This window comes from Mirounga leonina, unplaced genomic scaffold, assembly GCF_011800145.1.
Source record: "Mirounga leonina isolate KUSES-001 unplaced genomic scaffold, KU_Mleo_1.0 Mir_375, whole genome shotgun sequence".
In the NCBI taxonomy this organism is placed as follows: Eukaryota; Metazoa; Chordata; class Mammalia; order Carnivora; family Phocidae; genus Mirounga; species Mirounga leonina.
In genome coordinates this window covers 518,225-534,675 of record NW_023270717.1, presented here as the reverse complement: position 1 = coordinate 534,675, position 16,451 = coordinate 518,225, and the positions used below count along the sequence as shown (strand labels likewise).

The window sequence follows — 16,451 nt, the reverse complement described above, 5'->3', positions numbered from 1 at the left end:
CTGTCCCACGGACACTGACCCTCGACCCGAGCTGAACAAACCTCCTCTTTCCCTTCTGCTCCGCTGCCCGGCGCAGCCGAGGACAATCCAGAGACAGGCCCTGGCACAGCACGGGGCCCGGGCTGACCCTGGCTTCACCCCGGAGTTGAGAGGCAGCCCTGGTGGTCTACCAGGGACGTCACTGAGCGCGGTCACCACACTCGGAGCTCTCAGCCCCGACTGTCCGGTCTTTCTCGGGTCGGGCCTCCAGGGACCTGCTGGCTCGTTACGCAGGCCAGTCATTCTAGACGGCCCGGTTCCCCCGCTCCCGGGTCCACTCGGCCAGCCGCAGGCCCCACCGGCGTCGCAGGGGGCCAAGTCCTCCTTCCCCGCCCGGACTGGGCGGGGCCGAACCGCAGGAGCGGACAGACGCACGGCGCAGCCAATCAGAGTCAGGCCTTCGCGGGCGTGGCCCGCGCAGGCGCACGAGCAGACGCCACCGCAGGCGATTGGGTGGCTGGGCACGCGCGCCGGGGCTTCCGGTCGGGGCAGAGGGGCTTCCGCCGCAGCGGCGCCGCGGATGGCCGCGCTCGGGGCCGCGGTGAGGGCTTTGCTCGCGGCCGCCCGTGTCCGGTCGCCGCCGCTGGGCCACCGTCCGCCGCACGCGCCCTGCTCTGCCTCGGCCGCTGCCCGCGGCGCTGCCATGGAGCCGGCGCCCCGCTGGCTGGCGGGGCTGCGCTTCGACAACCGCGCCCTGCGCGCGCTGCCCGTGGAGACGCCGCCCGCCGGCCCCGAGGGCGCCCCGTCCTCGCCGCGGCCCGTGCCGGGGGCCTGCTTCAGCCGCGTGCGGCCCGCGCCGCTGCGCCAGCCGCGCCTCGTGGCGCTGTCGGAGCCCGCGCTGGCGCTGCTGGGCCTGGGCGCGCCGCCCGCCGCCGCCGACGCCGCCGCCCGCGAGGCGCGCGAGGCCGAGGCCGCGCTCTTCTTCAGCGGCAACGCGCTGCTGCCGGGCGCCGAGCCCGCCGCGCACTGCTACTGCGGCCACCAGTTCGGCCAGTTCGCGGGGCAGCTGGGCGACGGCGCCGCCATGTACCTGGGCGAGGTGTGCACGGCCGCCGGCGAGCGCTGGGAGCTGCAGCTCAAGGGCGCCGGCCCCACGCCCTTCTCCAGGTGGGCCCGGGCGGGTGGCTGCGGGCCGGGGGGGGCCGACCCCGGAGGGGCCCCACACGCCCTCTCCCGTGGGGGGGGGGGCGTGCTCAGCCGCGCAGTTTTGCTCCCTAGTTGGGGGTGAGAAGTAACTGGAAGTTTGATCTAGGGACATAGGCCGTGGGAGGGGGTCCCAGCATCCTGACGACGGGAACAGCTTGTGCAAAGGCCCTGAGGTCAGAGGGAGAGAGCCGAAGGAGGGGCTGTGGCTGCAGAGCCTCCGCCCCTGCTGCAGTGCTGCTGCCAAGTGCCCTTGTCCCCTCCGACCGGCTCGGGGAGGGATCCCGCTGCATCCCCCAGTCCCGCAGCACTAGCAGCTAGCTGCTCGGTCCCCTTGTCATAAACAACACAAGGACTTTGGAATCAGTTCTGCGTGTGACACTGGTGTTTACCTCTTGCCCAGCCTAGCCACCAGTAATCGCGGGAGGCAGGGTGATTTGTCCTCTCCAGCATAGCATCTGTGTGTCCACCCACAGAGGCACAGTGTGTGGCCGGTGCCCTGGACAGGGACAAGACCCCCCTCAGATCCGATGGTCATTCTCCCAGGCACAGGCTTCTGAGCACTCATGGGCCAGGACCTGGGTCCGGATCCGGACAGCCTGACCTGGCAGGGGGCTCCCAGAGCTGTCCTGCTTCTTACATACAGACAGTGCTGATCGTCTGTTCTGCTCTTTTCCACTAAACAGTGGGTGCATTTAGTCCGTATTTGTTAAATGCTTGTTGAATGGCTAAAAAAGTTACACCTGAGTTGTCATTTTCCGTTCAAAGAAATCCTGAGGGCATGTGTCTCCTCTGGCCACTTCCCTGTGCCCTCCCCACCTCTCCCTCCAGGATCTGAACGCATCCTGCACCCCCTGCCTGCCTCCCAGCAGCTCCATCTCTGACCCCCAGAATAACTCGTTCTTCCTCATCAGCCCGTCTCCCAATCTTTCTGTCTCTGGAAGTCTCCTGAATTCAGCCTAGCACCACCGCCACCCCCCGCAAACAACCTGCTAAGAGTTGTCTGCACCAGTGACTAATGGGAGAGTTCCTGCCCCTTGAAATGATATGTAAACGCTTCTCGCCTTGGGGCCTGCTCATTCTTTGAGCATCTTTAAATTTTATATATTCAGTTAGGTAATTTATTCTTGCCAGTTATAAAGACAAACCTTTTTGTGAGAGTAATCTACTATGGGATATCTTTTATATTTGAAGACCTGAGTGTTAAGTTCCATGTTTCTAGACTTGAGGTCTGCTAGAAAATTTTTTATTTCTGGAAAATAAAGGGATCATTTAACCTTTACTCAGGTTAGCACCCACCCCGCAACATGTCCTGGGGTCTCCAGCCTCAGCATGACTTGAGGCTTAACATCCAAAGTGGCTGTGTGTGGCTTAAGGCCAACTCCTGCTGGGTACCCAGATGTGGGCTTTGGGTGGCGGGCAGGTGACTCCTTACCCGTGCCTCCTGCCTGCTGAGGGGGTTGAGATTTCAGGACATGCCTCTCCTGGCAGGTACAGAAGAGCTTGTCCTCAGCTGGGTCCATCCCAGCAGCTCGGCTGGGAACAGACTTGGGTGTGCTGGAGACGGGCCTGCTGTCGTGTGTCCCGTTGGCTCTGTGGATGCAGAGAGGCCCTTTATCCTTGCTGTGTAGTTGTCCAATTCTGGCTTTTGCTTTGGGAACCTTGCCTTGGGCAAGAAGACAGGCTGCTTATTTTCAGGACCATTTTTTACCAGATTCAAGATTAGATTGAGCTGTGCTGGCTTCCTGCTGAACATGAAATCTAACTGGGTAAGAGGTGATTCCCAGGACCAGGGAGGGGTGGATTGACATTTGAGGACAGGTTTCCTTGTCACAGTTCTCATGTGGAGTAGAAGGAGGTGAGTGGAGTGCAGCTGTCACACTGGCCAGAGGCTGACGCAGTGGCCCTGGGGTGACTGCCAGGTCTGGTTTCCAGAGGTGTCCCATTGGGATGAGACATACTCAGGCAAGGCAAGGCAGGAGACCTAGATGTGTCTCCACACGGTGGGGGCTTGCGGAACCCTGAGCACCACGATCACCGCAGTGTGTGCAGCATATTACAGTAGTAGCATTTGATGAAACTGAGCTCCCATTCATGGTAGAAACTCAGTAAACTAGGAAGAGGGGAACTTCCTCAAATTGATAAAGAATATCTCCAGAAAACCTACAGCTAACATCTACTTCGTGATGAGAGCCTGGAAGCCCTCCCACTGAGATCAGAAACAAGGTAAAGATGTTTCCCCCACCGTTGCCTTTCAACATCATACTGGAAGTCCTAGCTAATGCAATAAGATGAGAAAAGGAAATTAAAGGTACACAGATTGAGATGAAAGAAATAAAACTGTCTTTGTTTGCAGATGAACATCTGTGTAGAAAATCTCAAAGATCTGACCAAAAATGTGAACCAATAAGCAAGGTTGAAGGATACAAAATTACCATACGAGTCAGTCACTTTACTATGTACGAGCAATGAGCAATTGGAATTTGAAATTAAAAACAATACTGTTTACATTATTACTCCTCAAAATGAAATACTTAGGTATAAATCTAACAAAGTATGTATTTGTACCTAAGACCTTTATGAAGAAAACTACAAAACTGCTAAAAGATATCAAAGAAGGACTAAATAAATGGAAAGATATATCACATGTCCATGGATGAGAAGACTCAGTCTTGTCAGGATGTCAGTTCTTCCCAGTTCGACTTGTAGATTCAGTATGATCCCAATCAAGACGCCTGGGTGGCTCAGTCAGTTAAGTGTTTGCCTTTGGCTCAGGTCATGATCTCAGGGTCCTGAGATCGAGTCCCGAGTTGGGCTCCCTGCTCAGCAGGGAGCCTGCTTCTCCCTCTGCCCCTTCCCCCTGCTTGTGTTCTTTTTCTTTTCTCAAATGAATAAATAAAATCTTTTAAAAAAATACAATCCCAATCAAATTTCAGCAGGTTATTTTGTAGGTACTGATAATGTGATTCTAAAGTTTATATGGAGAGTCAGAAAACCAACAATAACCAACATAATATTGAAGAAGAGCAAAGTTGGAGGACTGACACTACCTGACTTCAAGCCTTGCTATAAAACTTTAGTAGTCAAGAAAGTGCAGTGTTGGTGAAAGAACAGATCAATAGATAGACCTCCATAAATGTAGTCATTTATGACAAAGGAGCAAAGACAATATAATGGAGCAAAAACAGTTGTTTGAACAGATGGTGCTGGAACAACTGGACATCTACACACCAAAAAATGTATCCAGACAAAGACCTTAGACCCTTCACAAGAATTAACTCAAAAGGGATCATAGACCTAAATGTAAAATGCAAAACTATAAAACTCCTAGAAGATAAACTAGAAAACCCAGAGGCCCTTGGGTTTGGACGTGATTTTTTAGACACAACACCAAAGGCAAGAGCCATGAAAGAGATCACTGATACGCTAGACTCCACTGAAGTTAAAACTTCTGCTGCAAAAGAGAGTGTCAAGAGAATGAAAGGAAAAGCCACCGATTGGGAGAAAATATTTGTAAGAGACACGCCTGATAAAGGACTATCATTCAAAGTATACGAAGAATTCTTAAAACTCCGACTATAGGAAAACAGAAACAAAAAGACTTTAAAATGGGTTAAAGATCAGGTCACGACCCTGAGGTCCTGGGATCGAGCCCCGTGTCAGGCTTCCTGCCTGGCCAGCCTGCTGCTTCTCCCCTGCTCGTGCTCTCTAGCTCGCTGTCTCTCAGAGAAATAAAATCTTAAAATGGGCTAAAGACTTGAACAGACATGTCACCAAAGAAGAGCTAGAGATGGGAAATAAGCACATGAAAAGGTGCTCAACATCATATGTCCTCAGGGAAATGCAAATTCAGACAACGGCGAGACCCGGCTGCACACCTCTCAGAATGGCCCAGATCCGGAGCACTGACACCAAGTGCCGGTGGGGGTGTGCGGCGGCAGGAACGTGGCTCACCGACAGCAGGCATGCAGAGTTGTGCAGAGGACGATTTGGCAGTTTCTTAACAAACGTCAGCATACTCTTAGCAGATGATCCAGCAGTTGTGCTCCTTGCTATTTACCCAAAAGACTTGAAGACCTCTCTCCACACAAAAACCCTGCACACACGTTTGTAGCAGTTTTATTCGTAACTGCCAGAACTTGGAAGCAACCAGCATTAACTGTGGTACATCCAGACAATGGAACATTGTTCAGCACTAAAAGAGAAACGAGCTGTCGGGGCACCTGGGTGGCTCAGTCGTTGGGCGTCTGCCTTCGGCTCAGGTCATGGTCCCAGGGTCCTTGGATCGAGCCCCGCATCGGGCTCCCTGCTCCGCGGGAAGCCTGCTTCTCCCTCTCCCACTCCCCCTGCTTCTCCCTCTCCCGCTCCCCCTGCTTCTCCCTCTCCCGCTCCCCCTGCTGTGTTCCCTCGCTCGCTGTGTCTCTCTCTGCCAAATAAATAAATAATCTTTTAAAGTGAATAAAAAGCCCTTAGAGTGCTATCTTCCAGGCCCTCCCATTTGCTGCCTGTTGAACGGACACCTGCCTGATGGCACGACTTGTGTTTGATTTCAGACAGGCCGACGGCCGCAAAGTCCTGCGGTCGAGCATCCGCGAGTTCCTGTGCAGCGAAGCAATGTTCCACCTGGGCATCCCCACCACGCGGGCCGGGGCCTGCGTCACGTCCCAGTCCACGGTCATCCGAGACGTGTTCTATGACGGCAATCCGAAATCTGAGAAGTGCACGGTTGTGCTGCGCATAGCTTCCACTTTTCTGAGGTAATGCTGGGTCCCTTCGGCTGTGATGTGCGGAGACGGATGACAAGGCTGGTGGAGGGAACGCCCCGCCGGACACGTGTGGGGAACCCATCCCACGGCCAGTCCCGAGCAGCACCAGACGGCCCACGAAGTAGATGCTGGGCACCCGCAGGGAGGGAGGGGGTTCCGTGGGCAGAAGGCACCTGGCATTTCCTGGGCCGGGAGCCCTGTCCTGCGTGTGGATGGCTGTTCAGGCCCCTGTTGCCCCCAGAAGGGAGGCGGTGGCCGAGAGGTGGCCCGCGTTGCGGGCACGCAGCTGGCCTGGGTGAAGGGGGACAGGGCCTCGGGTCAGAGGCGGGGCTCTGGGAAGGGGCATGTGCAGAGCCGTTCACTTGGAGTTTAGGACCAGGAAGGACATGAAAGTCACCGAGAAAGTGGCCTCGTTCCGTCACTGTGAAGAAGGGGCGACTCCACGCGTGCTGTGCCCCCATCCGCCGTGGCCGCCCTTGCTCCAGCCTGGTCACCCGCTGCCACCCTTTCTGGTCCCTCCCTGATGTCACCGTGCTGTCTGGCATCACACGGATCTGATGGCCTGGACCCACGGTTGTCAGGAAGCAGCTGTGACACCCTCTGGTCCCCCCTCCTGTGGAGCCAGGCGGACCCCGTGTGTCGGGGCCATTCACGCGGTGCCTAAGGCTCAGCGCCTGGCTTTTTCTTTTGTCCTCTGGGAGCTGGAGGAGCCAGGGTGGTCGCGTCCGCCTACCCCAGGAGACCCAGGGCTGCTTCCCTGAGCGGCGCTCCTGGCAGTTCGACCAGCATAACCTGGGGGATTGGGGGGCCACCCTGGGCCTGCTAGCGGTAATGCTAGTCGTTGCGACGCCGCCTCACGTCCTCTGGGTGACACGACCACTCGGTCATAGAGCTGACTGCAGGACGCCGGTCACTGCCGTGCTCCTTGACCCGGGGGTGAGCACAGAGCCCTGCTGGTCCCCAGAGGCAGCCATGCCTTCCTGGGCCCCCCACACGCAGCCGGCGTGCGTGGTAGCTAACCAAGGGCAGAACAGGTCTGTCCGTATCACCGAAAGACCAGTTACGTTTTTTTTTTTTTTTTGAAGATTTTATTTATTTGAGAGAAAGAGAATGAGAGACAGATAGCAAGAGAGGGAAGAGGGTCAGAGGGAGAAGCAGACCCCCTGCTGAGCAGGGAGCCCGATGCAGGACTCGATCCCGGGACTCCAGGATTATGACCTGAGCCGAAGGCAGTCGCCCAACCAACTGAGCCACCCAGGCGCCCCAAGACCAGTTACGTTTTTGTTGGTTTTGTTTTAATCAGGGTGTTCTTAGCGCCAGAGGATACAAGGCCTAGCAGCCAGACTTCTGTTTTTCACAAGGGGCTAGAGCCATGTTTAACCTGTTAAAAACATGGGTATTTCCTCCAGGTTCGGATCCTTTGAGATTTTTAAGTCTGCAGATGAGCACACAGGGCGTGAGGGGCCCAGTGTGGGGAGAAATGACATCCGAGTCCAGATGCTTGACTATGTGATCAGCACGTTTTATCCTGAGATCCAGGCTGCGCACGCCGATGACCGTGTGCAGAGGAATGCCGCCTTCTTCCGGGAGGTAGGTGGGGCCGCACGCCAGCCCTCCCTGCATCCCGCCTGCTGATGAGACACGGTCTGCCAGGCAGGGGGGACAAGGGTCTCTGAGTCGCTCCCCGGTCCCAAAGCCTGTCCCCCCTTGTTGGCTCTGAGCAGGAGCGACTTCTGGGAATGCTGCGTTGAGGGTCGGGGGCCCTGAGACAAACCCTGTGCGCCCCCATCAGGCGCGGCGGGAGAACTGTGGGGGGGAAGGACTCCGCTTAGGGGGGAGATGCGGACGGTCACGGCGGGGCCCCGGGCACAGCAGCCTGGACCCAGGGCAGGTTTTGCCGGCTCATGTGGTGACTTCCCTGTTTCCACACGGTTATCCTCCTGGGCCTGAGTCGTTGGGATGGTCAAGGCTCCCTGCTATTTTTGGTTTCATGGGTAAAAGCCAAAATTAGTAAATCAAAGAGACAGATGGCCTAAGTGGAAATTAGAGCCTACACGTGTGCGCTCATCCAAGTGCTTTCCCTTCTTACACGTCCTTCCGCGTTTGCCCCCGCTGCGGAGTGTGCGCCGAGAGGGCAAACCCGAGGGAGTCCCTGGGAGCAGCGCTGTCCTCAGGGAGGGAGGGGGCAGGGGACAGCCTGCTCCCGTCGTGCCGCAGGTGACCCGTCGCACGGCCCGGATGGTGGCGGAGTGGCAGTGTGTGGGCTTCTGCCACGGCGTGCTCAACACAGACAACATGAGCATCGTGGGGCTCACCATCGACTACGGGCCCTTCGGCTTCCTGGACAGGTGAGCAGCCAGGGGCCAGCATGTGGGCGCCCACGGCGCACGGACCGCTGGGGAAGGACCTGCTGTCCTCGATGTTTGGTTGGAAATGCCTGGTCAGCCCTTCGCAGCAGCAGAAATCCCCGGGAAGGTTTGGAGCAGAGCGGCCTTTTCAGAGGGTCCCTCTACTCCCGGACGGGGAATGGACTCACGGGGCCAGGGCGGGAACAGGCGGCGAGCAGGAAGGAGGGACGCGGCCGGCCAGGGGCAGTGGGCTGAGGCGGCGCCGCCCCCCGGCCGACTGAGCGGGTGGGAGTCGGCGGCTGCGGCCTGGACCTGCGCCCGTCAGAGCGGGGCCCCTGCGAGGCAGGGCGGGAGGGCAGTGGCCACACGGACGCAGCCTCCGGGCACCCCGGGACCTGCCTCATCCCCTTGCTGGCTCCGCTTGCCCCGTGTGGCAGGTACGACCCTGACCACGTGTGCAATGCTTCCGACAACACTGGGCGCTACGCATACAGCAAGCAGCCCGACGTTTGCAAGTGGAACCTGCAGAAGCTGGCAGAGGCCCTGGAGCCCGAGCTGCCCCGCGAGCGGGGCGAGACCATCCTGGCCGAGGAGTTCGACCCGGAGTTCCGCCGGCACTACCTGCAGAAGATGCGCAGGAAGCTGGGCCTGGTGCGCGCCGAGCTGGACGAGGACGGGGCGCTGGTGGCCAAGCTCCTGGAGACCATGCACCTGACTGGTGAGTGAGACGGGGGTCTGCTGCAGTGGCGCCCGGCGTTCTCGTTCCGGTGAAATAGACACAGCGTAAGATGGACCATTTTACCACGGGGTGTGCGGTTTGGGGCACTAAGCACGTTCACCCCGTCGGTCTCCCCACACGGACACCCTGTCACTTCCTCCTCCTCCCGCGCCCCTGGCACCCCCAGTCTGCCGTCTGTCTGGATCGGACTCCTGCAGGGACCTCCTGTGAAATGGGCCCGTGCGGGATTCATCCAGTGACGGCTGACAGCGCCGGGACAGTGTCCTCAGGGTCCACGATGGTGGCGCAGGTGTCCGCATTCTAGGCCCTTGTGTGGACGGACCGCACCTTGCTCTTCCGTCAACGATGGATGCACCCTGGTGGTTTTCCCCTTCGGGCTGTTGTGGACAACAGCGCCGAAGACAGATGTGCAGACATCTGTTGGAGCCCGTTTTCAGTTCTTTCGGGGCTGCGCGGCAGAGCGGACCTGCGGATCTGACGCGGAGCTGCCGACCGCTCTGGCGGGAGCTTCCAGTACCGTGGTGAACGAAGCGGCTACGTGCGTGGCCGTCTGTCGCTCCTGCTCTTAGGGGGCGCCACCTCTTTCACCAGGCTGTGGCTTTTCCAGATACGGCTTTCACGAAATCGAGGAAGTTTCCTTCTATTCCTAGCTTGAGCGTTTGGGCCGTTTTGCATCAGCTGAGATGAGCACATGGTCGTACTCCTCCTCCTCACTTCGTGTCCTTAGTCAAGCTAAACCGCCATAAAAATCCACAGAGCGGCAGCTTGCCCAGCAGACGCTGATTTCTCACAGTTCTGGAGGCTGGGGGTCGGAGGTCAGGGTGCAGTGTGGTCGGGTTGCTGGTGAGGGCCTCCGTCCCTGGCCGAGAGCCGAGAGGGACCCCACCGGAGGCCCCCACTGTCCTTACCGGGACGCTGGTCTGCGGGGTCTTTGGCTTGGATATATCCAGGCAACGCTGAGTTAGGAAATGTTCCCTCCTGTTTTTTGGAAGAGTTTGAGAAGGACTGGTGATGATTCTTTGATATTTGGTAGAACTTACCAGTGAAGCTACCTGGTCCTACCGTTGTCTTTGTTGGGAGGGTTCTGATGGCCCATTCAGTCTCCTCACTTGTCACAAGGCTACTCAGATTTTCTATTTCTTCTGAGTCCACTGTGGCAGACGGTGTTTCTAAGAATTTGTCCATTTCATCTACGTATCTGACGTATCAGTGTGGAACTGTTCAGTCTTCTCTTACAGTCCTGTTTCTGTATGACCAGTAGTCACCGCCCCACTTTCATTTCTGATTTTAGTTACGGGGCAGTAGCTAAAGGTTTGTCAATCTTGTTGATCTTTTCAAAGAACCAGGTAACTCTTGGTTTCAGTGGTTTTCGCTTCTTTTTTGTTCTCTATTTCGTTTACCTCTGCTATACCCTCTATTTCCTGTCTTTCGGCTAGCCTTAGTCTTATTTTGTTTTCTTTCTAGTTCCTTAGGTGTAAGATTAAGTTACTGGTTTGAGGCTTTTTTCCCTTTGAGATTTAACGGGTATGTAATGGTGTCAGGGGTACGTGATTCGCTGTTTGTAGAGATCGCAAAACTGTCGACTTCCATCACCACACAGTTGCAAATTTCTTTTTTGGGGGGGATAAAAGAGGTCTGCTCTCCTAATGTAGGTAATTAGCACCATAAAATTCTCTGTGACCACTGCTTTTGGGCATCCTGTAAATTTCAGTATTTGTGTTTCCACATTTTCCTGCCTCAGTATTTTCTGCTTTCCCTTGTGATTTCTTTTTGGGCCCACTGGTTAATTTTCACAGTATCTGGGGATTTCCCAGTTTTCCTTCTGTTTGTGATTGCGATCTTCATTCCATTGTGGTTGGAGAAGATACCAGTCTTTTTAAGCATATTGACTTGCTTTGTGGCTGAACAAGTGGTCTGTCCTGTGTGCACTTGAGGAGACAGCTGTCTGTCTGTCTGATGGAGCAGCCGGACGGCGTTCGAGTTCCCCGTGTCCTCACTGGTCTGTCGTGTGGACGTTCCGTCCATTATCCAAAAGTGGGGCGCTGAAGCCTCCGGCTCCTACAGGGAACTGTGCTGTTTCTCCTTCCATTTTACGAATGTTTGGTTTGTATGTTTATAACCATTACATCTTCTTGATGAACAGCCTGTTCGACACCTAAAGGCCTTGTCGTTTGCAGGTCTCTTGCTGACAGCGGGAGGGCTGGCCCCGCTCTGCAGGTTACCATCTGCTTGGGGTATTTTTTCTGTCCTCTCTCTTTAGGCTGGACAAGTTGAAAGTACTTTTTTTAGTTCAAGCTGCCAGTCTCATTTGGAGATGAATCCTTTTAAGTCATTACCAATGAGGACTTCTGTCATTTCACTGTTTGTGGTCTGTGTCCTCTGCCATTTTTCATCCCTCATCTCCTCCATTACTGCTTTTGTGTCTCTGTTCTGGCCCCTTCTCATTTCCCTTTTGTGTCTCTTCCTGGGATGTTCTCCCGGGGGTTACAGGGACTGTGTTTTAACAAGTCAGGCCAAGGACCTCCCCGCATCTGTTCTGTGTTGAGCCCTGTTTGTTTGGAAGTGTTTCAGGGGCTTGTCCTTGACGCCCTGCAGCTCAAGTAGGCAGTGAGGACTGTGCCCACAGTGGAGGTGGCCAGGGGCTGACCACGGTGGCTGTGCCGTACTTACCTGATTCACGGATGAAGGAGCGGGGGCTTAGAGTGGTGGCCAAGCTGGGTGGCAGGTGGGTGGGGGCTGTTGAGGTGGCTGGAGGGGAGGGGTCGTGAGGCATCTGCCCTCAGCGTGGACGGTGGTGCGGGAGGCAGGTGCAGGGCGCTGCCTCTGCCTGCCGGCACCCTGAGCAGCGGCGTGTTCCAGGGGCCGACTTCACAAACACCTTCTACTTGCTGAGCTCCTTCCCAGTTGGGCCAGAGTCCCTGGGCCTGCCTGAGTTCCTGGCCGCGCTGACCGCACAGTGTGCCTCCCTGGAGGAGCTGAAGCTCGCCTTCCGACCCCAGATGGATCCCCGGTGGGTACCCAGGTCTCACTTCTTGGAATTTGCTTCCAGAAGGAGAGGACCATTGAGAACAGAGCACGCCAGGGAACAGAAGAGGCAGCTGGCTGAGGCTTCTGGGGAAGCAGGTGGTCGGGCCCCCGTGTCTGCAGCGCTAAGGCCCGCCGGTCAGAGGGAAGGACAGCATGTTGTCACCACTGGGGGAGGCCAGTGGCATGGCTGGGGAGCAGCTTCCCAGAATGGCTCTCTCATCTGCCCAGGAAGAGCCCTGGGGCCCTCAGGTCTCAGCCAGACCAGGCTTTCCTGCACCGCCTCCCACTGGGAAGAGTACACAGTGTCAGAGCCCACACTCAGAGTAAGACACGGCAAGCGCTGGGGTTTGAGAGAATTTAGTGCCACAGGGTGGTGAGTGCTGACGGAGGACAGGCTAGTAGGACCGGGGAAGGGGGTGTCGGTGTTGTCCCTGCCCCACCCCCAGGCCGCTCTGCAAGTGGGGAAGGACCCGGCCTTGTGGCCACCGTGGAGAAGCGGCCAGCAGGGCCCTCCCTGGGGGGGGGAAGCAGGTGCCCCATGTGCCCCAGGCGCCCGCAGGGCACTGCCCTTCGGCTGTCCCGCGACCGGGAGGGGCTGCCGCGGAGTAGGGGTGAACGGCTGCCCCACTGGTCGGGCCGGGTCACCCCCTTGCAGGGCAGTCAGCACAGCAGAGCGGCTAAAGCCAGTACCACCTCCCCCGCGCCCGATGGCCGTCTTCCAGGGGCCCAGGGGCCTCAGGGCGCAGCCCATGGCTGGGGTGGGGACGCGCCTCACGCTGCCCCTCCGCACAGGCAGCTCTCGATGATGCTGATGCTGGCACAGTCCAACCCCCAGCTCTTCGCGCTCATCGGCACCCGGGCGAACGTGACGAAGGAGCTAGAACGAGTGGAGCAGCATTCGCGGCTGGAGCAGCTGAGCCCGGCTGAGCTGCTGAGCAAGAACAGGGGCCGCTGGGCTGACTGGCTCCAGGAGTATGGGTGAGGCTCCAGGCGGCCGGGCGCGGACTGCTCGCGTTACCTCTCCCTGGGAGGTGGCTGCAGACGCCGCCCCCCAAGCAGGGAACCAAATGCAGGAGGGGTGGGGGGGTGGCACCTGCTGGAAAGATGAACTTGGATGATTCCAGAGCCCGGCTGGAGAAGGACAGGGAGGGCGTCAGCGACAAGGATGCCTGGCAGGCTGAGCGCACGCGCGTCATGCATGCCAACAACCCCAAGTACGTCCTGCGGAACTACATCGCCCAGAATGCCATCGAGGCCGCCGAGAACGGAGACTTCTCAGAGGCAAGCACACACCCGTCCCTCCTCCGTCCCTGGGTCCAGCAGCAGGGGATGGCCCGGGGAGCAAGCGGCAGCCCCTAAAAGTCCTCTCCTGGCCCTTCTCCAGGTGCGGCGGGTGCTGAAGCTACTGGAAACCCCTTACCACAGGGACGGGGAGGCCACCGAGGACCTGGAGGCCACTGAGCCTGAGGGGGCTGGCGGGGCAGACAGTGGGGGGCACTCCTACAGCAGCAAGCCCCCACTGTGGGCGGCCGAACTGTGCGTGACGTGATCCTCGTAATGGCCTTGCAGGCCTCCACACGTGGAGCCCCCAAGGCCCCGAGTCCCACCGAGTCCTTGAGACGGTGCCACCCTGTGGACAAACCCACCCCCGTCTCTCCATGACGGCCGAGACGTCCAGTCAGGACCTGACCTGTCTCTGTCTGACGCAGACTCAGCAGCCCAGCCCCACGCTCAGAGACGCGGCCCCCCAAATAAACCAGCAGCTTCCCTGGCCGGTCTCCGTGTGGTGGCTCTGCCCCTGGCCCACCAGCCTGGGGACCCGGGGGGGGGGGGGGGGGGGGGGGGGGCACCTGTGTCCCGTGGCCTCAGGCATCCTGATAGTAGTTGTTGAAGTTGATGCGCAGCAGGAAGTCCTCCAGGTGGGGCTGGTAGCCGCGGTTCACCAGCTTGGTCACCACGGGGGGGGGGGGGGGTGCAGCTCAGCCGGTGGCCTTTGCCCTGCTGTCCCCAAGCCCTCCCGGCCCTGGGGGACAGGCACCTTTAAACAGGAAGTGGGAGTAGTACTTGAAGGTGCTGTAGGACTGCTGCATGAGAGCGAAGTTAGGGTGCTCTGCACCCCGGGGGCCACTGGCCGGGACCCAGGGCTGGGAGATAAGCTGGCTGCGGAACTTGAGGACGAGGCTGAAGATGCTGTGGATGACGTTCATGACGGGCGCAGCCTTCTCTGTCAGCAGGCCCCTGGGGGGGCAGGCACCTGCCAGTGAGGGGTGCCCGCCCCCTCTGCACGTGCCCAAGGAGTAGCCCAGGCACAGCGGCTCACCTGAAGACAGCCTTGTGCAGGTACTCGGCGTGCGCACGCTGGATCTCCTCAAGGTCACCCACCTGCGCCAGCCGGGCTCGGAACTCACACCAGGTGACGTGCAGGATCTGGTTGGCGATGTAGCCCTGGGTGACCTTGACGAAGTGCTGCATCTCGTGCTTGAACAGCTGCAGCTGGCGGAACTGCACCGAGCCGGCCGCCTGGCTCACCAGAGCTGGGGGGGCGCAGAGGCATCAGCTGGGCCCGGCGAGGGCAAGCCTGGGCTCTGGGCCGAGCCTCACCTGTGCGCTTGAGGTGGAAGCAAACGTCCTTGAGCGTCCACATCATCAGCTTCAGCTGCAGCAGGAAGGAGAAGATGCCGCTGTAGCGGCTCAGGCAGCCCTCGGTGACCACGACGTTGAGGGGCCAGTCGACCTGCGGGGAAGCCGGCTCAGCACAGGGGCGCGGGGGGAGCGCCCGGCCCGCCCGCCCACTCGGCGAGGCCCTGCTGACCTTGTACCTGAGCTCCAGGCAGCTCAGCACGTCCGGGGCGTTGGGGGCAAAGGCCTCGGGCAGGAACTTGAGGGCGAAGGAGAGGTTGTCCGCGAACGGGGTGTCCCCGTGCAGGCTGTACTGCAGGGCCTTGCTCAGCACGGAGTTGAGCACCAGCGGGTTGAGCAGCTCCCCGGGCGTCTGCCCCGCCCCCAGCTGCCAGGAGAGGGCACGGCTGTCGCGAGGGAGTCCCGGCTGTCCGAGGGAGTCCCGGCACCTGCCCCCGCCCCGCGCCCAGGGGTCACCTTCTCAAACAGCAGATCGCTGAGCGACTGTGCGAACTCCCCGTCCTCCATGAGCAGGAAGTGCCGCAGCGCCTCGAAGTGCGCCTCCAGGCCGAGCTCCACGAAGAAGTAGTCCACGGCGGCCTTGTTCACCAACGAGACGCTGGCAGGAGGGGCGGGGGTCAGGGGCGGGGGTCAGGGGCGGGGCCTGGCCTCCCGGGGGGGCGGGGCATCCCGGGGGCGGGCACTCACTGCGCGGCCAGCGGGGCAGTGATGGAGTGCTTCATGAGCACGGGCAGGGGCAGCAGCTCGCTCAGCTGCACCGCGGTCTCATCTGCATCTGACCGGGTCCGGGGGTCCTCCGGGAGGGCGAAGGCGCGGGGAAGCCCGTGGTGTAGCAGGTGGGCGGCGGGAGTTTCTGCTGTACGATGGCAGATGGCCGTTAAGAGGCGGGGACACACCGGCCGCGCTCCCGCCCGCCCGCCCGCCGCTGCGTCTGGCCACTCACACATGGCCTCGTAGCTGTCCGGGTACTGCTCCAGCCGGTACTGCTCTATCAGACCCGCCAGGTAGGCCTGCTCCTGGCCCCAGCGCTGGGCCGCAGCCGCCTCCTCACCGAGGCCGGGGCTGCTCTGGGCCGCCGCGCCTTCCTAGGAAGGACAGGGTGGGGTGGGATCCCCTCCGTGCTGCCCCATCCTGGAGGACCAAAGCCCTCACTGCCCATGCGAGGCCAGAGCCCTAGCCACATCCGCCCTCACCTGTGAGCTTGGAGGGTGACCTGGAGAGAGGTCCTCAGTGTCCCCACTCGTCCCTGGTCCTGAGCAACACAAGTGGGGCAGGAGGGGGTATCAGGGCCAAGTGCCTCCTACAGGGTGATACCTCCCAAGTCCCCGGGGCTGCAGCCTTCTTGCCCTTCCTCCTTGCCCACACCCCTCCCGGGCCCACAGGTGCCCCCAGTGACAGGAGAGCTGTAGGGACCCCACTGACCTGGCTCCTTGGGGATACCATCTCCCAGATCCCCGGATGCAGCCACTGCAGACAGCGAAGGCTGGAGGCCACTCGCCTGCCCACTACTGGAGCCAGCCTCCTGAGCACAGGAGCTGTCAGAGGCTGTCTCTGCAGGCAGCCGTGGCTCGTGCTCCCAGACAGGGCTCTGTGCTCCCAGGCTGAGGCCTGACTGGGACACATGGTCAGGGGGGCTCTGGCAGGGCCTGGGTGGATCAGGCTGGCCTTCCCCAGAGAGCGCACCCAGGACCACATGGGACTGAGACACGTGTCCGTGGACGTTCCACCGTGGCCGCGAGGGGGCCACGT

At 59.4% G+C, this 16,451-nt stretch overlaps 2 protein-coding genes across 7 annotated transcripts in view; one reads left to right on the top strand and one right to left on the bottom strand.

The window, feature by feature from the left end:
* Positions 1-550: 550 nt before the first annotated feature.
* On the top strand, positions 551-13,836 carry SELENOO (selenoprotein O). 3 transcript variants are annotated; one of them, XM_034986048.1, is made up of 9 exons: positions 551-1,146; positions 5,736-5,939; positions 7,358-7,538; positions 8,166-8,296; positions 8,791-9,014; positions 11,895-12,045; positions 12,855-13,040; positions 13,187-13,343; positions 13,447-13,836. In XM_034986048.1, exons 1-9 carry the CDS (start codon positions 560-562, stop codon positions 13,618-13,620), a joined length of 1,995 nt encoding a protein of 664 aa, XP_034841939.1. In that variant the 5' UTR covers positions 551-559; the 3' UTR covers positions 13,621-13,836. The 3 variants fall into 3 exon arrangements, with proteins under 3 accessions (XP_034841939.1, XP_034841940.1, XP_034841938.1); XM_034986049.1 differs by having other exon boundaries at positions 8,734-9,014; positions 13,632-13,836; XM_034986047.1 differs by having other exon boundaries at positions 8,734-9,014.
* TUBGCP6 (tubulin gamma complex associated protein 6) overlaps positions 10,030-16,451 on the bottom strand; it is a 26,557-nt gene continuing 20,135 nt past the window's right edge. Inside the window, exons 17-27 of one of the 4 annotated variants that reach the window (XM_034986043.1) lie at positions 16,125-16,451; positions 15,896-15,954; positions 15,646-15,787; positions 15,390-15,558; positions 15,159-15,300; positions 14,875-15,069; positions 14,664-14,796; positions 14,383-14,596; positions 14,101-14,300; positions 13,913-14,019; positions 10,030-13,158 (exon numbers count right to left, since the gene is read on the bottom strand). In XM_034986043.1, coding sequence (XP_034841934.1) covers positions 13,928-14,019; positions 14,101-14,300; positions 14,383-14,596; positions 14,664-14,796; positions 14,875-15,069; positions 15,159-15,300; positions 15,390-15,558; positions 15,646-15,787; positions 15,896-15,954; positions 16,125-16,451 — 1,673 coding nt within the window. In that variant the 3' untranslated portion in view covers positions 10,030-13,158; positions 13,913-13,927. Of the gene's footprint in view, positions 13,159-13,912; positions 14,021-14,100; positions 14,301-14,382; positions 14,597-14,663; positions 14,797-14,874; positions 15,070-15,158; positions 15,301-15,389; positions 15,559-15,645; positions 15,788-15,895; positions 15,955-16,124 lie in introns of those variants that run through there. The other 3 variants (XM_034986042.1, XM_034986044.1, XM_034986045.1) reach the window with 3 other exon arrangements.

What these genes read in the sequence shown, in the direction of transcription:
- SELENOO (XM_034986049.1), top strand. Translation starts at nt 560, where the DNA reads ATGGCCGCGCTCGGGGCCGCGGTGAGGGCTTTGCTCGCGGCCGCCCGT. An exon ending in ATGCCGCCTTCTTCCGGGAG is followed by an intron (nt 7,539 to 8,165) that starts GTAGGTGGGGCC and finishes GTCGTGCCGCAG; the next exon opens with GTGACCCGTCGCACGGCCCG. An exon ending in CCCTTCGGCTTCCTGGACAG is followed by an intron (nt 8,297 to 8,733) that starts GTGAGCAGCCAG and finishes CCCGTGTGGCAG; the next exon opens with GTACGACCCTGACCACGTGT.